Source organism: Protopterus annectens, chromosome 8.part0 (assembly GCF_019279795.1).
Source record: "Protopterus annectens isolate FY-2018-M chromosome 8.part0, PAN1.0, whole genome shotgun sequence".
Lineage (NCBI taxonomy): Eukaryota > Metazoa > Chordata > Ceratodontiformes > Protopteridae > Protopterus > Protopterus annectens.
Genome location: NC_056741.1, coordinates 1,248,096,393 through 1,248,117,619, shown reverse-complemented (window position 1 = coordinate 1,248,117,619; position 21,227 = coordinate 1,248,096,393). Strand labels below are relative to the sequence as shown.

Here is a 21,227-nt window from a genome sequence, read left to right as displayed (position 1 = left end):
GTAAAACCTACAGACATCTTGTATTATAACAGTAGAATTGACAGCAAAACCTTGGATGTACTGGAAGTTTTATTTGATACCTTTCAGGCTTGCATGTGTAGTAGCTGTATTAAATCTCCAAGGTGTAATGTTGGTATCATTCACTGCCCTAATTTTACAATGGCAGACATTTTCATTGTTTACGTCAAGACCACTTGTAAGGGTACTGATGAGATCCCTGAAATATTTGAAAGAAGTATCATGTTATTCTTTTAAGTGCTGTTTTGTTGTTCTTTTGCAGGAAATATCAGAATTATTACAATACATTAGGGAGGTTACACAAAGGTCATTCTAAAATGGCATAATGTCTTCTATGGAAATGTTTAAAATGATTAACTATGGATTGCTTCACAGGCCATGTAAACAGAACAAGTAACATTAGTCTTTATCAGCATGATTTTAGATCTTGTTATATAGACATAGGCAACTTAAACGACCTGTACCCACTCAATTTAGCTTTGAGAAGGACAGATCCTGTCTCCTGACCCTAGCTGATTTATTTTTAAAAAAGTTACAGAGGTTGTGGATAGTGGTCACTGTGCAAGCTATGTATCTTGAACTGGTCAAGGTTTTCAACTATATTCTACATACTCATATTTCTGAAAAGTTAGACAAACTAAGCGTAAGCCCCTGCATTGCTTACTGGATTGCAAATTATCTGTTCAACAGAGTGCAAACTATGAAAGATGGTAGTACCCTCTCTCAATGTAAAATTTTAACTAGTGGGGTACCACAGAGATTAGTAAGGGGCCCTCTCCCAGAAATACGGTTGACTAATTTTGTTAATGACTGGAAGATGAGCACAGTTATCTGCTAATCCATTGATGCTAATGGACCAATCTAAATTCTGACACTCTCAGAAAATGAAAGATAAGTTAATAAATGGGGAATGTGTCATTTGGACAAATTTAGTTTTGGCGGAAGCAAAAGAAGTGAATACTATTTGCTGAGCCTACATTTGCATACAGTGGAGTTTACTTTTTCTTCCAATGTCATGTGACATCCAGAATTGGTATATATAAGTCTGGAAGGCATGGCAGTGTAAGAGTGCATGGGGGTTTAGCCCCTGTAAAAGTTTGTTGTAATGTTTGCCAAAGGTAGATTCAGCAAATATTTTTCAATTTGTTTCTTTTAGCTGAAATTACCTTCAGTGAATCTAAATCACTGCCCTCCTCTCTTTTACTGAAAACATTAATCTTAACCAGAATAATAAAAAAATATCCTCCGCTCTCTTCCTGGACCTATCGAAAGCCTTCGATATGGTAAACCATCAGTTACTTCTATATACTTTAAAAACCCTGTATCTAGATACTCCAGCCCTTGACTGGTTTCAAGCTTACCTCACTGGGAGACAACAAGCAGTAATGTGGCAAAACAAGCTCTCCTGCCTACTACCAAATACCATAGGAGTTTCTCAAGGTTCCATATTAGTACCTCTCCTCTTTTCAGTCTTCATAAACATCCAAACAGTCATCCCTGAAGCCACCTGCATTCAATATGCAGATGACTCGACTATAATATGTTCCAATGCCTCTCTTGCAAATCTACTAAATACCACCCAACATAGCTTCACCAAAGTCGAAAACTGGCTTGCCAACCATCTCCTGATCTTAAATCCAAACAAAACCAAGTTACTTCTCTTCTACCCAACCAATAGATCTCCGACTGAAAACTTCACTATAAAATCCAATAATGGGACCATCATCTCCCCAGACAACTATACAAAGCTATTAGGAGTAAACATTGACAATAAACTCAGATTTGAAATACATATCAACCAAGCCATTAAGTCAGTCAACAAGAAACTTGGGACCCTATATAGAATTAAAGCCTTCCTTACCCCGAATGCCAGGGCAGCCACAGCCCGTTCACACCTTCTCTCTACCCTACTATATGCCTCTCCTGTCCTCACTCACCTTAACAAATCTGATCTGGCCAAGCTCTCATCCTGCTATAATCACATTGCCAGGTTTGTTACAGGCCTACCCTACAGAACACACCACTGTACTAACCTGAAAAAGCTTGGATGGATAGAATTCCCACACCTTCTTCACCAGTCCCAACTCATAGAGGACTTCAAAATCCTTAAACAACCTGAGAATACCCCAGCACTAAAAAACTTAATGACTCCCTACTCCAATCTAAGCTGCCTTCGCTCAGCAAACAGACTCCTTGTCCAAACAACTAAATCTCTCAACCTAGGTGGTGACCCGCTATTTGCCAACACCACTGGTAAAATATGGAACTCTCTCCCAAATAACATCATGCTTGCAACTTCTCTAAGTCAATTCAAAAATAGTCTAAAACTCCACTTCAAGTCACACTGGCTATGTCCTTGCTCAAACCCAGACTAGCTCTGTGCCATTAACTAAAACATAAACAACTAGCTAAGATGATAAGTACTTTGTGTACTGTGATAAAGAAATATGTATCCTGTCTAACTCTATGTCACTATACTGCCTACCGTCCTTGCTAATATGTTATTAATGTTACATTTGTAGTAATCTCAGAAATAGTAATGGCAGTCTTGTACTTGTATGTAAATAGCCTATGTTTTTGTTAAGTTCTTTCAGCTCATTTACTGTACCTAATTATCAATGTAACTCTGTTGGAGCTTTTCTCCCCGGGCCTCCGCTGAAAAAGGACATGTATCCAGTCGGACCATCCCGGTTAACAAATGTAAAATAAAATAAATAAATAAATAAATGAATCCAATAAATGCATGCAAATCCCATTTCTTGTCTGGGTGTCATGTTATTGCTGTTGCCAGAAAACAAATTTTAAGATACTTGATGCGTTTTTGGTAAACTATGACAAGTTAGCAGGAAAAACAAAATTCATACAGAGTCTATCATACATTTGTGTCCTTTGTATAACTAAAATTTCCCATAAACTACTCTTAATATCCTTGTCAGGAATATCAAATGCAGTAAACTGGCATATGCTTCACTGGGGGCTGTGATCTTTTTCAGGTTATTTTTCATAACCAAACTTAGACATATTGATAAAGATGCACATTACATGAAGTATATATGGAATATCTAAAATAATTTCTCCTTTAGTGCAAGGATCATTTCAAACAGCCATGTGTTTAAGTATACATTAAAGGAGCATTTCATCAGATTATAAAAGTTATGTTTAGAATAAAATGAAGTTTGTACAAGGTTGCTTCTACCTCTGTTCTACTTAATTTAATCCATGGCAGCAGTATACGGTAGTCTAACCACGTTATATATTCAGCAGGTCAAAAAGATTCAGGTAAAAACTCACAACGTCTCCAAAGTCCAGTATACAGCAAATCAACAAGCAGTTGGAAAAAAACACTCACAGCGTATCCAAAATATAAGAAAATATTTAATCCATGGAAAAAGAGTAAGCGCTTTCGCGTAGGATCACCTACGCTTCCTCAGACATAAAAACTTGCTAAAACTCTCCCACTTTTAAACCCAACAAGGCGGGAAGAGTGCACTAATTAATTAAACAATCATTCAATCAAAATCATCTGCTGTTCAGATTTAAGGATAATGACAACTGTTGCAAGAACAGCCTCCTAAATGTAAACATAACTTACTCATAACTTGTAGTAAATATCAATCTAACTGCACGAAACATACTCCTAATCATCACACTAATAAAGTGTTTTCATTAAGCATTAAAACCAAAACAATCATAAATTCAGAAGTTGCATCTTTAGCGAACGTTAAAGTATATACAGACCATATAGAAGGCATCAATACTAAAATTACCATCAACATTTCTAAGTACATCTGTTTATAACTTGCATACATAAAAATTAAAATAAACTGTAAACAAATGAACAGCTACAAAGCAATTTATGTGTAATGAGAATCCCTTGATGATAAAATCGCTAGTTGTATTATATTAAAAAACATGTATTCAGCAGAAATATTCGTGCTGACAACTAAGATGTTCAAAGCTGCCATAACTGATATTAAAACATAGGGCATGTGATTGCAGTAGCTAGCATTATTAGAACTTACTGTGTCATAACCCTGATAGTGGAGCGCACATTTCCAAATATTTAACAAAATAGGCTCCTTACTAAAGAATGTATATGAATGAGAGTAAAATCATGCCGTTGGTAATGTTTTACACAAGATCACGTCACTACGCATGATGACGTGCAACATGTAATTTGTTCCATCTAAGCAATACGCCCATCATAATGGCGTTGCTCAAAGTTCCTTCTTTTGTCCACATTAAAATTTAAACCGCAACGAGGGGTTCTAAAGTTACACCAACATATACCAAATGCTTAATCAGACAGTTCTTGTTGACGAACTAGAACATAAACAACTTTTTGGGCAATAGAACAAGTTCTTACCACATCAAATATACTTAAAAAATATATACTTAGAAAATATATATATTGAGTCTGTTTTTAAAGTGCGTATGCGCTAAAGCCAATACCGGGCATACGAGAACTAAATCACTAACTTCATTAATTACTTTATTCCGGCTTCCGAACAGAAGCGTGAAATAAATACAGTATGCAGTATCTGACAAACTAATTATTCCCTATGTAAATGAATGTCAGTGTACAGAACATAACACTGGTGAATGAAACTAATCACAAGGCTAAATGCATAACTAAAGTCCTTGGTACATAAACACTTATAGATGGCTATAATAAAGATACTCTATAATAAAACCTGTATATAGGTGAACCTCTACATTATCATTAGGGCCAATACTAATGAGATATATGGTGTAGGCTATCAACAAAGATCTCATATGACATCTAACAAATATGTCCACAATGTCAATATGAGTGCTAACATGTAAATATATACAAAAACTAAACTATCTTGAACGCTCTGCATACAGAACCAACATTGCTTGATAAAAAATAAAACAAAATAAAATATGTGGGCATATATCAGTTATGTGAAAGGGGGGCTCCTATTTGCATATATCGTTGAGAATCTCCAGTTCACAAGCATGTGATTAGCAACAAAAATCCAACAATCACTTTAAAACACAAAACATTATTAACATTATTTTGAGAGGTACTCATGTGCTAACACAACTCAACTAATTTCCATATATTCAAACAACTAAATTGGAATTAGCCATTCCATGTAACAGTAATAATGATACAAGGTAGCTATTCAAAATACTGAAAGATATAAAGATTATAATATTTCAACCCCTGCTTCATCTAACACGATGGAAAACCTATAATGCCTACGATCGGGTATGTTTATAATATAGGCTTGACGGTAATAAAATTATTCAAGCCTGGATATAGATGTGCCCTCATTCTCAGGATCCAATTTAATTCAGCCTTGGCTAACATGTTGGCTGAATCTCCACCTCTAAGGTTCACCATCACAATTTCTAACACCCGAAACTGAAAAGACAGATGTGTGGGGTGCTCTGTTAAGTGCTTGGCTAGGGCATTGTTCTCATTGCCCTTCCTGATGTCATATAGATGGTTGTAAATTCTATCACTGAGTTTCCTTTTAGTGAGACCTATGTAGAAGGCTGTGCAACTTAAACAGTGAGCAAGATATATCACATTTTTAGTGTCACAGGTGGCATGAAATCTAGGCGAAAACCTAAAATTCATGCAAGGATGTAAGTAATCCTGGACAGAGGTAATATACTTGCATCTATTGCAATTATTGCATGGGTATGTTCCCAATTCCAAATTATTGCAGTTAATGTTGTGGGCCCCAGATAATAAATTATTACATAGGACCATTTTCAAGTTGTTACAGTTTCTATACAAAAACCGTGGTCTATTACCTACAATCTCCCTAGTGACAGTATCTAATGTTAGCATATTCCAATTACGTATGACTACCCCTTGAATTGATTTTACATCACTGGTATATTTAACAATATACCTAAGTGAGTCAGATGTTTGTGCTTTAAGCGTAGTCCTATTCACATGGTGTCGAGAATATGTGGCCACATTGGTTTCAGGGTTCAGAACCATATTTCTGATATCCTTAACCATGCTGGGTTTATAACCTCTGTCTCTAAATAAGGACTCCATCAAATCAGCTTCTTTCTCCAACACTGATTGATCTTTACATAAACCTTCTCAGTCTAATAAACTGGCTTTTGACAACGCCAAAGAAAACATGCCTAGGATGCATGCTTTCATATCTAAGTATCGAGTTCCTCCAAACGGGTTTTCTGTATAGGGTCGATGTGACCTGTCCATTCTCATTGATGTTGAGTGTCACATCTAAAAAGGGAATGGATGAAGTAGAAAACTCCTGTGTAAACGTTAGGAAAGTAGTAGTTGATTCTATCTCTGACCAAAATGACTCAAAGTCAGTTTGTGTACCTTCCCAAATAATAATGATGTCATCTACAAAGCGTTTATACAATTTCACCCGTTTAAACATGGTATGTGTGAATACATGATCTAACTCCCATTCAAGGACCACTAGATTGGCATAAGAGTTGGCACAGGGTGTGCCCATGGCAACACCCCATTTCTGTAAATAACTCTTATCTTTGAATATAAAGATGTTATTGTTCAATACCAAATCTAGGAGTTGACAAATAATTAAATTCCTGTCTTTGCTATATGTTGATTTCCTGGCAAGTATCTCATGAATGGATTGTATCCCTACTTCATTTGGTATACAGGTGAACAAATTTTTGACATCTAAGGTAATCAGCAAGTATTCATATTGATCAACATCAAGTACTATATTCCCTATGCAGTCTAAAAGCTGATATGTATCCCTAAGTATGGAGGAAAAAGACTCTACAATAGGTCTCAATAGGTATTCAATGAAGGCTGAAATATTGTAAGTAGCCCATCCTTCACCCGATACAATGGGTCTCATAGGTATTGGGGTGATGTTCTTGTGTATCTTTGGCAATCCCTTTATAATTGGAATAATGGGATTCTCAACGTAAAAGAAATCATGAATTTCCTTACTTATCTGTCTGCACATGACCAAATCGTATAAAATATCATGTATATTGTGAACTATACGATCTATGTCTTGCATATATATTTCTTTATATGTATTGACATCAGAGAGCATGGATAACATAGTAGCTATGTAATCAATAGTATTCATTACCACCACCCCGCCACCTTTATCAGCTGGTTTCACAATAATATCTCTCCTATGTTTAAGCCCATTCAATGCCTTATTCTCAAGTAATGTCAAGTTATAATATGTAGGCTTATTGCCTTTGGAAGAAAAAAGCTCATAGAAATCATTATCACAGGCTTTCAAGAAGCACTCTACATGACTAGGCATATTCGGTATAAAAGTACTCTTTGATTTAAACTGAGAACTTGAAATGTCATATGTGTTGTTATTCGGTTGATCTCTGAATAGCAATTTCAGTGACAGTCTACAACAAAACAACCTTAAATCGATGAGTGACTCACTCAGAGTACCAGTAGTGGCTGGAATAAAATTAAGACCTTTGCTTAATATGCTGGTTTCAGTGTCATCCAAATCAAAATCAGACACATTATATACCAAACTAGTCAATGCCTTACTCTCCTTGTCTGTCCAAACCTCTCTCCTGATGGTTTCCTTTTTCGTGGGCCTCTGCTGTTGGATCGCCCTCTGTTCTGATGGTTCTGTTTGACCGGGTAGGGTAAAAAACAATTGCCATCATTAATTGGGGCCTTAGGAATGGCTCCAAGTGTAGAGACAGTGTTCTTATCAAAAAGAGCCAGTTGGTTAGGTGGTGGGGTACCTATCCCCATGGACTCGTTGGTATATGTGTCACCAGTTGATCTTGTTGACAAAACATCTCTGTTGTCCAATGTCCTAGATATAGATGAGGACGCTGCATCAGGCACAGAAATACCGGATGGATCACTGTTGGCTGCATTCACCGTTGTAACATTATTGGTGGAAACACCACCTTCATTGTTATTGACATTGTTATATGTTCTAGGCCAAACAAAAATCTGGCCACACTGAAAGTCATTATAGTCTCTCATCAATTTCTTTTGTTTGATGTTTTTAAGCCTGTAGCTAAAAGCATTGACCTGCATACAAATGTTCCTTAGCTTGTTGACACAAAACTCAGACTTAAAACGCTCAGTTATTTCTTTGTGAGTCACATCTGCTTTACTACGAAGTTCAACTTCCATGGGCTGAAAATATTGAATCAATAGTTTCATGTACCTGAAACCCAAGTCTATATTTAAATCCTGCCATTGTTTAAGCAGGATTGGGTGGCTATCCCCATATGAGGGCATGCAACCTGGGAACCACCTTGAAGTGTAGACAGGCTTCTAGGTGTAGCCTTTGCCACACCAGACGTTGCAATTTATAAAGGTCATCTTCTAAGGATTTACTCAGAGTGTAAAAATCATTTAAATTCTCACCATTTGTAAATTCACTGGCTGCCTCATTAGCATTCCCAAAGTCCAGAGTCAATAAAGGGTTGTTATCATGATGTCAAATGCTCTCCCATGAGCTAGATCTATCCCTCGTCTCCGGTCTATAATGCAGCTCAATGTCTGGTGTTTCCATCGTGGGTATGGAGCTGTAACAAATAAGCAAAAATCCAAAAAACACAGGAAACAGCCCCAATACTGAATAGACACACCGTAAGGATGTAAAAATAATATGGCAGCAGTATACGGTAGTCTGACCACGTTATATATTCAGCAGGTCAAAAAGATTCAGGTAAAAACTCACAACGTCTCCAAAGTCCAGTATACAGCAAATCAACAAGCAGTTGGAAAAAAACACTCACAGCGTATCCAAAATATAAGAAAATATTTAATCCATGGAAAAAGAGTAAGCGCTTTCGTGTAGGATCACCTACGCTTCCTCAGACATAAAAACTTGCTAAAACTCTCCCACTTTTAAACCCAACAAGGCGGGAAGAGTGCACTAATTAATTAAACATTCATTCAATCAAAATCATCTGCTGTTCAGATTTAAGGATAATGACAACTGTTGCAAGAACAGCCTCCTAAATGTAAACATAACTTACTCATCACTTGTAGTAAATATCAATCTAACTGCACGAAACATACTCCTAATCATCACACTAATAAAGCGTTTTCATTAAGCATTAAAACCAAAACAATCATAAATTCAGAAGTTGCATCTTTAGCGAACGTTAAAGTATATACAGACCATATAGAAGGCATCAATAGTAAAATTACCATCAACATTTCTAAGTACATCTGTTTATAACTTGCATACATAAAAATTTAAATAAACTGTAAACAAATGAACAACTACAAAGCAATTTATGTGTAATGAGAATCCCTTGATGATAAAATCGCTAGTTGTATTATATTAAAAAACATGTATTCAGCAGAAATATTCGTGCTGACAACCAAGATGTTCAAAGCTGCCATAACTGATATTAAAACATAGGGCATGTGATCGCAGTAGCTAGCATTATTAGAACTTACTGTGTCATAACCCTGATAGTGGAGCGCACATTTCCAAATATTTAACAAAATAGGCTCCTTACTAAAGAATGTATATGAATGAGAGTAAAATCATGCCATTGGTAATGTTTTACACAAGATCACGTCACTACGCATGCTGGCGTGCAACATGTAATTCGTTCCATCTAAGCAATACGCCCATCATAATGGCGTTGCTCAAAGTTCCTTCTTTTGTCCACATTAAAATTTAAACCGCAACAAGGGGTTCTAAAGTTACACCAACATATACCAAATGCTTAATCAGCCAGTTCTTATTGACGAACTAGAACATAAACAACTTTTTGGGCAATAGAACAAGTTCTTACCACATCAAATATACTTAAAAAATATATACTTAAAAAATATAGATAAGATTTTTACCCTACCCGGTCAAACAGAACCATCAGAACAGAGGGCGATCCAACAGCAGAGGCCCACGAAAAAGGAAACCATCAGGAGAGAGGTTTGGACAGACAAGGAGAGTAAGGCATTGACTAGTTTGGTACATAATGTGTCTGATTTTGATTTGGATGACACTGAAACCAGCATATTAAGCAAAGGTCTTAATTTTATTCCAGCCACTACTGGTACTCTGAGTGAGTCACTCATCGATTTAAGGTTGTTTTGTCGTAGACTGTCACTGAAATTGCTATTCAGAGATCAACCGAATAACAACACATATGACATTTCAAGTTCTCAGTTTAAATCAAAGAGTACTTTTATACCGAATATGCCTAGTCATGTAGAGTGCTTCTTGAAAGCCTGTGATAATGATTTCTATGAGCTTTTTTCTTCCAAAGGCAATAAGCCTACATATTATAACTTGACATTACTTGAGAATAAGGCATTGAATGGGCTTAAACATAGGAGAGATATTATTGTGAAACCAGCTGATAAAGGTGGCGGGGTGGTGGTGATGAATACTATTGATTACATAGCTACTATGTTATCCATGCTCTCTGATGTCAATACATATAAAGAAATATATACGCAAGACATAGATCGTATAGTTCACAATATACATGATATTTTATACGATTTGGTCATGTGCAGACAGATAAGTAAGGAAATTCATGATTTCTTTTACGTTGAGAATCCCATTATTCCAATTATAAAGGGATTGCCAAAGATACACAAGAACATCACCCCAATACCTATGAGACCCATTGTATCGGGTGAAGGATGGGCTACTTACAATATTTCAGCCTTCATTGAATACCTATTGAGACCTATTGTAGAGTCTTTTTCCTCCATACTTAGGGATACGTATCAGCTTTTAGACTGCATAGGGAATATAGTACTTGATGTTGATCAATATGAATACTTGCTGATTACCTTAGATGTCAAAAATTTGTTCACCTGTATACCAAATGAAGTAGGGATACAATCCATTCATGAGATACTTGCCAGGAAATCAACATATAGCAAAGACAGGAATTTACTTATTTGTCAACTCCTAGACTTGGTATTGAATAATAACATCTTTATATTCAAAGATAAGAGTTATTTACAGAAATGGGGTGTTGCCATGGGCACACCCTGTGCTAACTCTTATGCCAATCTAGTGGTCCTTGAATGGGAGTTAGATCATGTATTCACACATACCATGTTTAAATGGGTGAAATTGTATAAACGCTTTGTAGATGACATCATTATTATTTGGGAAGGTACACAAACTGACTTTGAGTCATTTTGGTCAGAGATAGAATCAACTACTACTTTCCTAACGTTTACACAGGAGTTTTCTACTTCATCCATTCCCTTTTTAGATGTGACACTCAACATCAATGAGAATGGACAGATTACATCGACCCTATACAGAAAACCCATTTGGAGGAACTCGATACTTAGATATGAAAGCATGCATCCTAGGCATGTTTTCTTTGGCGTTGTCAAAAGCCAGTTTATTAGACTGAGAAGGTTATGTAAAGATCAATCAGTGTTGGAGAAAGAAGCTGATTTGATGGAGTCCTTATTTATAGACAGAGGTTATAAACCCAGCATGGTTAAGGATATCAGAAATATGGTTGTGAACCCTGAAACCAATGTGGCCACATATTCTCGACACCATGTGAATAGGACTACGCTTAAAGCACAAACATCTGACTCACTTAGGTATATTGTTAAATATACCAGTGATGTAAAATCAATTCAAGGGGTAGTCATACGTAATTGGAATATGCTAACATTAGATACTGTCACTAGGGAGATTGTAGGTAATAGACCACGGTTTTTGTATAGAAACTGTAACAACTTGAAAATGGTCCTATGTAATAATTCATTATCTGGGGCCCACAACATTAACTGCAATAATTTGGAATTGGGAACATACCCATGTAATAATTGCAATAGATGCAAGTATATTACCTCTGTCCAGGATTACTTACATCCTTGCATGAATTTTAGGTTTTCGCCTAGATTTCATGCCACCTGTGACACTAAAAATGTGATATATCTTGCCCACTGTTTAAGTTGCACAGCCTTCTACATAGGTCTCACTAAAAGGAAACTCAGTGATAGAATTTACAACCATCTATATGACATCAGGAAGGGCAATGAGAACAATGCCCTAGCCAAGCACTTAACAGAGCACCCCACACATCTGTCTTTTCAGTTTCGGGTGTTAGAAATTGTGATGGTGAACCTTAGAGGTGGAGATTCAGCCAACATGTTAGCCAAAGCTGAATTAAATTGGATCCTGAGAATGAGGGCACATCTATATCCAGGCTTGAATAATTTTATTACCGTCAAGCCTATATTATAAACATACCCGATCGTAGGCATTATAGGTTTTCCATCGTGTTAGATGAAGCAGGGGTTGAAATATTATAATCTTTATATCTTTCAGTATTTTGAATAGCTACATTGTATTATTATTACTGTTACATGGAATGGCTAATTCCAATTTAGTTATTTGAATATATGGAAATTAGTTGAGTTGTGTTAGCACATGAGTATCTCTCAAAATAACAATGTTAATAATGTTTTGTGTTTTAAAGTGATTGTTGGATTTTTGTTGCTAATCACATGCTTGTGAACTGGAGATTCTCAACGATATATACAAATAGGAGCCCCCCCTTTCACATAACTGATATATGCCCACATATTTTATTTTGTTTTATTTTTTATCAAGCAATGTTGGTTCTGTATGCAGAGCATTCAAGAAAGTTTAGTTTTTGTATATATTTACATGTTAGCACTCATATTGACATTGTGGACATATTTGTTAGATGTCATATGAGATCTTTGTTGATAGCCTACACCATATATCTCATTAGTATTGGCCCTAATGATGATGTAGAGGTTCGCCTATATACAGGTTTTATTATAGAGTATCTTTATTATAGCCATCTATAAGTGTTTATGTACCAAGGACTTTAGTTATGCATTTAGCCTTGTGATTAGTTTCATTCACCAGTGTTATGTTCTGTACACTGACATTCATTTACATAGGGAATAATTAGTTTGTCAGATACTTTTCGGAAGCGGGAATAAAGTAATTAATGAAGTTAGTGATTTAGTTCTCGTATGCCCGGTATTGGCTTTAGCGCATACGCACTTTAAAAACAGACTCAATACATATATTTTTTAAGTATATATTTTTTAAGTATATTTGATGTGGTAAGAACTTGTTCTATTGCCCAAAAAGTTGTTTATGTTCTAGTTCGTCAATAAGAACTGTCTGATTAAGCATTTGATATATGTTGGTGTAACTTTAGAACCCCTTGTTGCGGTTTAAATTTTAATGTGGACAAAAGAAGGAACTTTGAGCAACGCCATTATGATGGGCGTATTGCTTAGATGGAACGAATTACATGTTGCACGCCAGCATGCGTAGTGACGTGATCTTGTGTAAAACATTACCAATGGCATGATTTTACTCTCATTCATATACATTCTTTAGTAAGGAGCCTATTTTGTGAAATATTTGGAAATGTGTGCTCCACTATCAGGGTTATGACACAGTAAGTTCTAATAACGCTAGCTACTGCGATCACATGCCCTATGTTTTAATATCAGTTATGGCAGCTTTGAACATCTTGGTTGTCAGCACGAATATTTCTGCTGAATACATGTTTTTTAATATAATACAACTAGCGATTTTATCATCAAGGGATTCTCATTACACATAAATTGCTTTGTAGCTGTTCATTTGTTTACAGTTTATTTTAATTTTTATGTATGCAAGTTATAAACAGATGTACTTAGAAATGTTGATGGTAACTTTACTATTGATGCCTTCTATATGGTCTGTATATACTTTAACATTCGCTAAAGATGCAACTTCTGAATTTATGATTGTTTTGGTTTTAATGCTTAATGAAAACGCTTTATTAGTGTGATGATTAGGAGTATGTTTCATGCAGTTTGATTGATATTTACTACAAGTTATGAGTAAGTTATGTTTACATTTAGGAGGCTGTTCTTGCAACAGTTGTCATTATCCTTAAATCTGAACAGCAGATGATTTTGATTGAATGATTGTTTAATTAATTAGTGCACTTTTCCCGCCTTGTTGGGTTTAAAAGTGGGAGAGTTTTAGCAAGTTTTTATGTCTGAGGAAGCGTAGGTGATCCTTTGCGAAAGCGCTTACTCTTTTTCCATGGATTAAATATTTTCTTATATTTTGGATACGCTGTGAGTGTTTTTTTCCAACTGCTTGTTGATTTGCTGTATACTGGACTTTGGAGACGTTGTGAGTGTTTTACCTGAATCTTTTTGACCTGCTGAATATATAACGTGGTTAGACTACCGTATACTGCTGCCATATTATTTTTACATCCTTACGGTGTGTCTATTCAGTATTGGGGCTGTTTCCTGTGTTTTTTGGATTTTTAATTTAATCCATATTATTCAGCTAATTGTATAATTCAAATGTTTTTAATTAGTCAACATGAACTGTATTAACTCAGCTAATTTTGTTTCACATTTGTGTGTATACTATCACGGTAAGTAGATATAAATGTATTTTGTTAGCTAGGTTTGCATGGTTAACATTATCATTGTTAAATTATGTATAATTTATGTCATATCAGTTTGTGTATTTATGTCTGATGCTGTATAATTGTTTGAAATTCTCTTTGAGATACTAGTAAAAAGTGTATTTTTCATTTGGACATTCCTAATAAATAAATGCAAATAAATAAATAATGAATATATTTTCATTTCATTTGGTATACACTTCCAAAATTTTAAAGTGACTAAACATTGTATGTGATGTTGTAGAGCAATTTTTATATTGCATTGTACTCCTAAGGATTAATTTTGTTGTGATCTGTGGATAAACAGATATTATATACATTGGCCTGCTTTTGTTGTCCTTTAAAACTGATTTCAATTAGTCTAAAAAAAGATACACATCACTGCAGCTTTTGTCCCAGTTTTCTAGCACATAATCTTTTTACTTTTATTTGCAGAACTAGACTGATCACATTTGACCATGGATCGAATCACCATCCTTAGGTTCAGTGGATTTGTCGTGGCCATTTTTATCGTGTCATTTAGCATTTTTTCTTATCAACGAAAATATGATATTAGTAGAACTTTTTTCATTTCCATTACTAATTATTCAGTTAAGGCTTCAGACCAAAACTCTGAAGTGCAGGTTTATGAAAAGACCCAAAAGCTGATAGTATTGCTGTGGACCTGGCCATGGGGAGTAAAATTCGACCTAGAAGTGTGCGCAAGTGAATTTGGAATACATAACTGCCAACTTACTGCTGATCATAATATGTATGGTAGGGCTGATGCTGTTGTGTTTCATTACCCTTCTATTCCAAAAAATCCAGACAATTTGCCTAAGGAGCGTCCTGGAAACCAGTACTGGGTATGGTATTCTCTGGAGCCTCCCGAGCATTGCCAAGGACTAGAGATGTTTAACAATATATTCAATCTTACACTGTCCTATAGAAGAGACTCGGATATTTTTGTTCCATATGGGTATCTACGATTTGTTGCAGATCCACAGAACTACAGTATCCCATATAAAACTAAACTTGTTGCATGGGTCGTCAGCAACTGGGATCAAACCTCTCCTCGTGTGAAATATTATGAAAGAATTAAGGATTACATTGACATTGATATCTATGGAAGACATCATAAGACACTTAGTACAGGAGATTTCCATTCAACAGTTTCCCAGTATAAATTTTACTTGGCTTTTGAGAACTCACTTCATATGGACTACATCACCGAGAAGCTATATGGAAATGCTTTTTCTAGTGGGGCAGTTCCTGTTGTTATGGGTCCTTCAAGGCAAAACTATGAACAGTATGTTCCTGCAGATTCTTTTATTCATGTTAATGACTTTAAAACACCAGAAGAACTGGCCAAATATTTAAAGCATTTAGATAAAAATGAAGAAAAGTATCGGAGTTATTTTACCTGGAAGCGACACTTCATAGTTTGCCAAGATAACTTTTATGCTAAAGTTCATTGTGCAGTATGTAAAGCAATCACTGGCAGAACAAGAGGTTACAGATCTGTACCAAGTGTACAAAAATGGTTCTGGAGTGAGCATTAGAAATAAATGCGTTTCTCCTAATTCTGAAATATGTGTCACTGTCTAAGATGCTGAAGTGATTTTATGTACACGTGAATAGAATAAAATGATCAATCTAACTGTGCTGAGTATTTTAGTGAAAGTAAGTTTTGGAGTCCAGTATAAATGGGATAGCAAAACAATTAAGTTAAATTGGAATGTTGGTAAAATAAATGAGAGAAAAAATCAAAACACATTGAACCACAACCCACAATTTACATAGCCAGAAGTCATGTTAGGGAGGAGTTGTTTTACCTTAAGTAGCCAAGATGCATTCAGCTGTGTGCCACCTGACTCTCACCATTGAGAATTCCCAAAAGCAGGCTATAGCAAAAATGCACATGATGCAAACATTATTTTGCAAACTAAACAACAATAATGTAAACAGTTTTATGCAGGAAAGACCTAATTGACCCAAAATAAATATGTTTCTTGTTTGTAATTATTTAGTAATCTTAGATATATAAACATATATACACAGATGTCAATATTATTTTTTATTCTTTTATTTCAAGTTTAATTTCCTTATAATAATAATAACCCTTTCATAGTGGTTATTGTTTGGTAGTATCACTTTCCAGTCAAACTTTACAAAAATCAAGAGAAGGTTGTTAGGGGCTAATCCTCTTACTGCAATGAAAAGGTGTATTTACTCACATAATAAACATCTAGTGACTGGCACTACGTAATCTCTTATAAGGTTGCAGTGGCACATTATTGCTTTAATGTCAGTGTTACACTAACTGATTCTGTTTTCAGTTTATTGTTAAAGGATTAGAAAGGTAAGGGCAACTCCAACATCTTGAATGGTTTCCAAAATAAGGAAGTTAGTTCAGACAAATCACAAACTAACAGAGAATCAGGACCCTGGTAACTTTATTGCATCATTAGGAATCACTGTATAGAGTTTATTTTAAATTTTAAATGCCATTTAACTCACTTAACGACAATCCTCTCTACTGAATAATCTTAGTTACAATATGCTGGTGTGGTAATAACAGTCTTAACGTTAGAGTCCAGCCTTCTTCACTTCCGCCCCCTCCCTTCTCCTCCTTCTCTTCCTCCAGTATCTTTGGTAAGAGGTAATGAAAAGGTCCCATCACATACAACATTTCCAACTCATCTTTAAAATGCTTCTGACCCCTTTTTAACTCTTGCCTTACACTGGATATAAGTCATCTGTGTGACATTATCAACTAGTTTCCATATGTATCATCTGCGTTACTTAGTCTACAACAGAAAATCAGTGGCTAAATAGTATTCTTTTTATTTTGGGCAACCTGTTTTATACTTCCAAGTCTATAACATGTTTGTTCAATCTGTTTTTTTTTTTATTTTGTCACATTGTCAGATTTGTGTGAGAGATTCTGATGGGGCAACCACCACTGATTTTAAATCCCCTTGCTTATTCCATTGCTGCATTCTCCCCAGCACCACCATATACCAGTGTAAAGCCTAGACATGACTATTTGCGGCATAGGCCTGTCTGCCAAATGAAGGATGCCTTTTTAGCATTTTCAGGCTTAGAAATTCCAGTGACCTTGTAGAAGAGCAGATGAGGAAGTGGTTGTCATAATGTGGCCAGCTGTGACACTGATGAGTGGAGCTATACCTTACTTCTCCATAATGAGAACACCTATTGGGGATGTATATGAGGAATACCATGAGATGGCAAGATCTGGCTCTAATGTAACAGGCAACTCGAATACCTCACTCTGCTTCTTGCAATAGTGGCCACTTCTGTCTGCACATCTAGTCACCACCAGGATTATAGGATGCAGCCCCCAACACAATCCTATACCCTCCCTTTGAGGCAGGTGGTCAGACATACATTACATAATTCATCTGTATATCTTGACATTGGCTCATCTAACAGCCTAGTCACTAACTAAACTTGGATTGTGTATGTTGCAGTTTTGGGCTTCATCCCTTTGTATTAAGGAGTTGAGCTGAGTGTACAACACATTAAACAGTATCACTTTGCAGTAAGTTATCATTCCTTCTTTATTATCAGGTACTTTTCCAGATTTTTTTTTTTATATCATCTTCAATCATTCCCATTCCACATTCTGGCTCAAACATCACTTGGAGTATATCATCCTGGTCTCTAATCCTTCTAAAACTCTCAAGAAAGTAGATTTTTCTAGAATGAAGCCACACATTTAAAACTGTTAGCCGTTCTCTGGCAGCTTGACTTGAGAATATGTTATAATGCTTCCACAGCTTCATAACTGGAGTGTTATGCTGAATACTGCAATGCACTATTTTTAAATAACTAAGCTAAAAACTCATTCAGAAACTTGCTGTTACACCATTAAAGCATTTATCCAGGGGGTGATTAACCTTATCATATCTGTTGTCATTGGGGCTACACCCCCCCCCCAGACACACAGTATCGTTAATTATAAATACTAACTCTAAAATCACTATATCACAGAGTATGGGATACTATGAGATACTGCATTCTTGGACTTAGTATGTGTTTCCTCTATATTTATGGCTGCATTTCTACATTTAAGGGGATCACATTTATAATCCTCAGAATTTCAGCAGGAACTCACATCTCCTGTCATGTTAATACTCACTGGAAATAGGTGCAGAGAAGTGGATCATTTCTTCTTACCAGAGTTATTTTTGTGGAACTGACAGAGGCATCTTGCTCTGCACCACCAGATCTACTTTGCAAGCTAAGAATTCTTGCCTCAGACCAAAATGTCCTGTACTGGTTTAAGTAGAAAGTAGGTGAAAATCTATCCTTTTCCAATATTAGACTTCAGAAATGAGCCTGTTTACTTTTTTCCATTTTTAGTTACTGCACTTCACTGTCCATACTAATATTAATAAGGCCATGCCTGCAGATGGCTTAGCTCTGTGGCTTATGAAAGATCAGCTGGTTTCATGACACAGAATTCACTGTTAGAAAAAGGCCATGTATTTTTCTCACTGGAAAACTCGCCACATTGGACAAAGTCCTTTCTGTTTCAGACCATAAACTACTTATCTGTTCTGATACTTTATGGTATAGCATGATTCATCCTAATTTAGTGGACATCTCAGAAGATCAGTTCCAAAACCAGAGAATGTATTTTGCACAAAGTACTTTGTTGCTAGTTTCTTCATCACCCAAGGAATAGTTGCTAAAGGGTAAATTATCTGTATCCAGATTCTTACAAATAGTCATAACGTCTGACATGCAACCACTTCAGGCAGGTATTAATAGAATGTGTTACTTTGTGACTCATTCAGACAGATGACAGCATCATTGCCTTATGTTGGAGAGGACCTCCTGTCTTCTAAGTCATTTTTTGTTATCTCGGCTGCAGTTTGTGTATAAGAAAAGTAATAACATCAACGACTCTTGGAAAGGGATATTAGTGAGAAAAGTATGCGTTTTACTTTCGGTACTTTTAAATGAACTGAATGTAAGCAATGTAGGTTTATTAGTGGGCTGAATTATATTGAATTTCCATACTTAAATTTAACTGTCAAAATTCATAATAGGTATACTTGTAAAAGCAAAAACATTGTGTATTTAGCGGTTTGTATCTCTTGTCAACATTATTGTATTGATTTTTATTAAATACATGTGAAAAAGTGAAAAAAAGAAAATTACATTAAACATCACATGACTTAAATTAAGTATCATGATTGGTTGTTTTAAATAGGGTTTGGCACCAATATGTGTTTATAAAGAAGAGGGGAGATTTTTCTAAATTTTTTCTGATGAAGTTCCATTAATAAAAAAAAAAGAACGAAAGCACTAAATTTGTGGCTGTCTAGGTTATTGTTGCTAAAGCGTAGCTGTGTCTACCAGGTTTCTGGATTTATTTTTGCTATCAGCCTTGGTTGGTGGTCCATTTTTCAGTAGTTTATTGATGTCCTTCAAGGATGCATCTGCAGTCCTTACAAATGGGTTGCCCTGTCGTCAGGTAGCCCTTCGGTCGGCCGGATTCCGAAGTCTGGGTCTGGCCTCGGCTGGTGTCGCACTTCACCCGACGTCATAGCTGCAGTTATTCGGGTATAAAGGCATCAGCCGACGCCATTTTCCTCAGTCTTTCTTGCCGCGTGGCCCAAGCAGAAGCTGTTCGCAAGTGCCGGTCGGTCAGATCCAGAGATTACTACTACCGAATACTACTTCAAAGACTTCTAAAAAGCTAAGTACCCCGTTGGGGACACTTTCTTGCCTCAGCCGATGTCAGAGAAAGTGAATAACTGTTTATCTTGTGGGAAACAAATACCTCATAAAGATTTCCACTCCTACTGTATACATTGCTTAGGCCCAGACCACGACGTAGCAGCTTGTCTAGCCTGCGCTTCTTTTAACCGACGGACGCTTAGACGTCGGTCGGAGTTTGCTGAACAAATTTTCGGCTCTGATTTTGCCTACATTATGCCGTCGGATCCTCCGACAATGCAAATTTCCAAAAACGAAAAGAAAAGGACCGACACTCGCGGTCCGCGGTCTCGGCCGAAACCGCGATTAAGCAAACCGCGAGTGTCTCAGTTTCGGCCGAAACCGAGCAAGCGGTTCTTTCTCCAGCCGAAACCATGCCTTCTACTGAGGCCTCCTCTAACCTGGTAGAATCTGCTTCTGAAATCCAGCCTTCTGTTGCGGTTTCTCAGGAATTATCAGACACAATTCCCCTGGATATTTCAACCCCTGCACGTGGAGCTGCTAGGCCTCCTGCAGCCATGTCTATTAAGGCCTTTGCCAGGGCTAAAGCAGCCAAAGCTTCAAAATCTGTGCCTGCCAAACCCTCCTCACACAGGTCCAGCACTAGCTCTCATATGCTATCTTTGGCTGAGGATTTAATTTCTTTAATTCGTGGATCCCAGCCTCATCCAGACAGGTCCTCTCTCCCACCTCCAGAAAAGAGACCTAGAGCAGAGCCCCCTGAACCAGTATCCACTGATGGTTCCTCTGATGAATCAGAACATACAGACCTTCCTGAGGCTTCTTATTCTCCTTACGAAGACTCAGATGCTGAAGAGTCCATTCCTTCAGCCTCTCCACCTGAGGAATTTTCCTTTGGGGAAACCTTGCATGCTATGAGGGAACAATTTCAGTGGCAGGGCCAAGATTTCTCAGACTCCAGAAAAAGGCTTAGAACCTTTCTACATTTGCCACAACATAGGCCTTTAGCTATACCTCCAGTTCTTTCTGTTGTAGATGATGCATTTAATGATGCTTGCACTGCTCCTGATTCATTACCTCCGGCTCCTGCTAAGCCT

General features: G+C 36.6%; 1 protein-coding gene across 1 annotated transcript in view; it reads left to right on the top strand.

Annotated features, from left to right (window-relative positions):
* Positions 1-19,692, top strand: part of LOC122809336 (4-galactosyl-N-acetylglucosaminide 3-alpha-L-fucosyltransferase 9-like) — a 99,616-nt gene extending 79,924 nt beyond the window's left edge. Inside the window, exon 2 of the mRNA XM_044080742.1 lies at positions 14,872-19,692. Coding sequence (XP_043936677.1) covers positions 14,895-15,977 — 1,083 coding nt within the window. The 5' untranslated portion in view covers positions 14,872-14,894 and the 3' untranslated portion in view covers positions 15,978-19,692. The remainder of the gene's footprint in view (positions 1-14,871) is intronic.
* Positions 19,693-21,227: the final 1,535 nt, after the last annotated feature.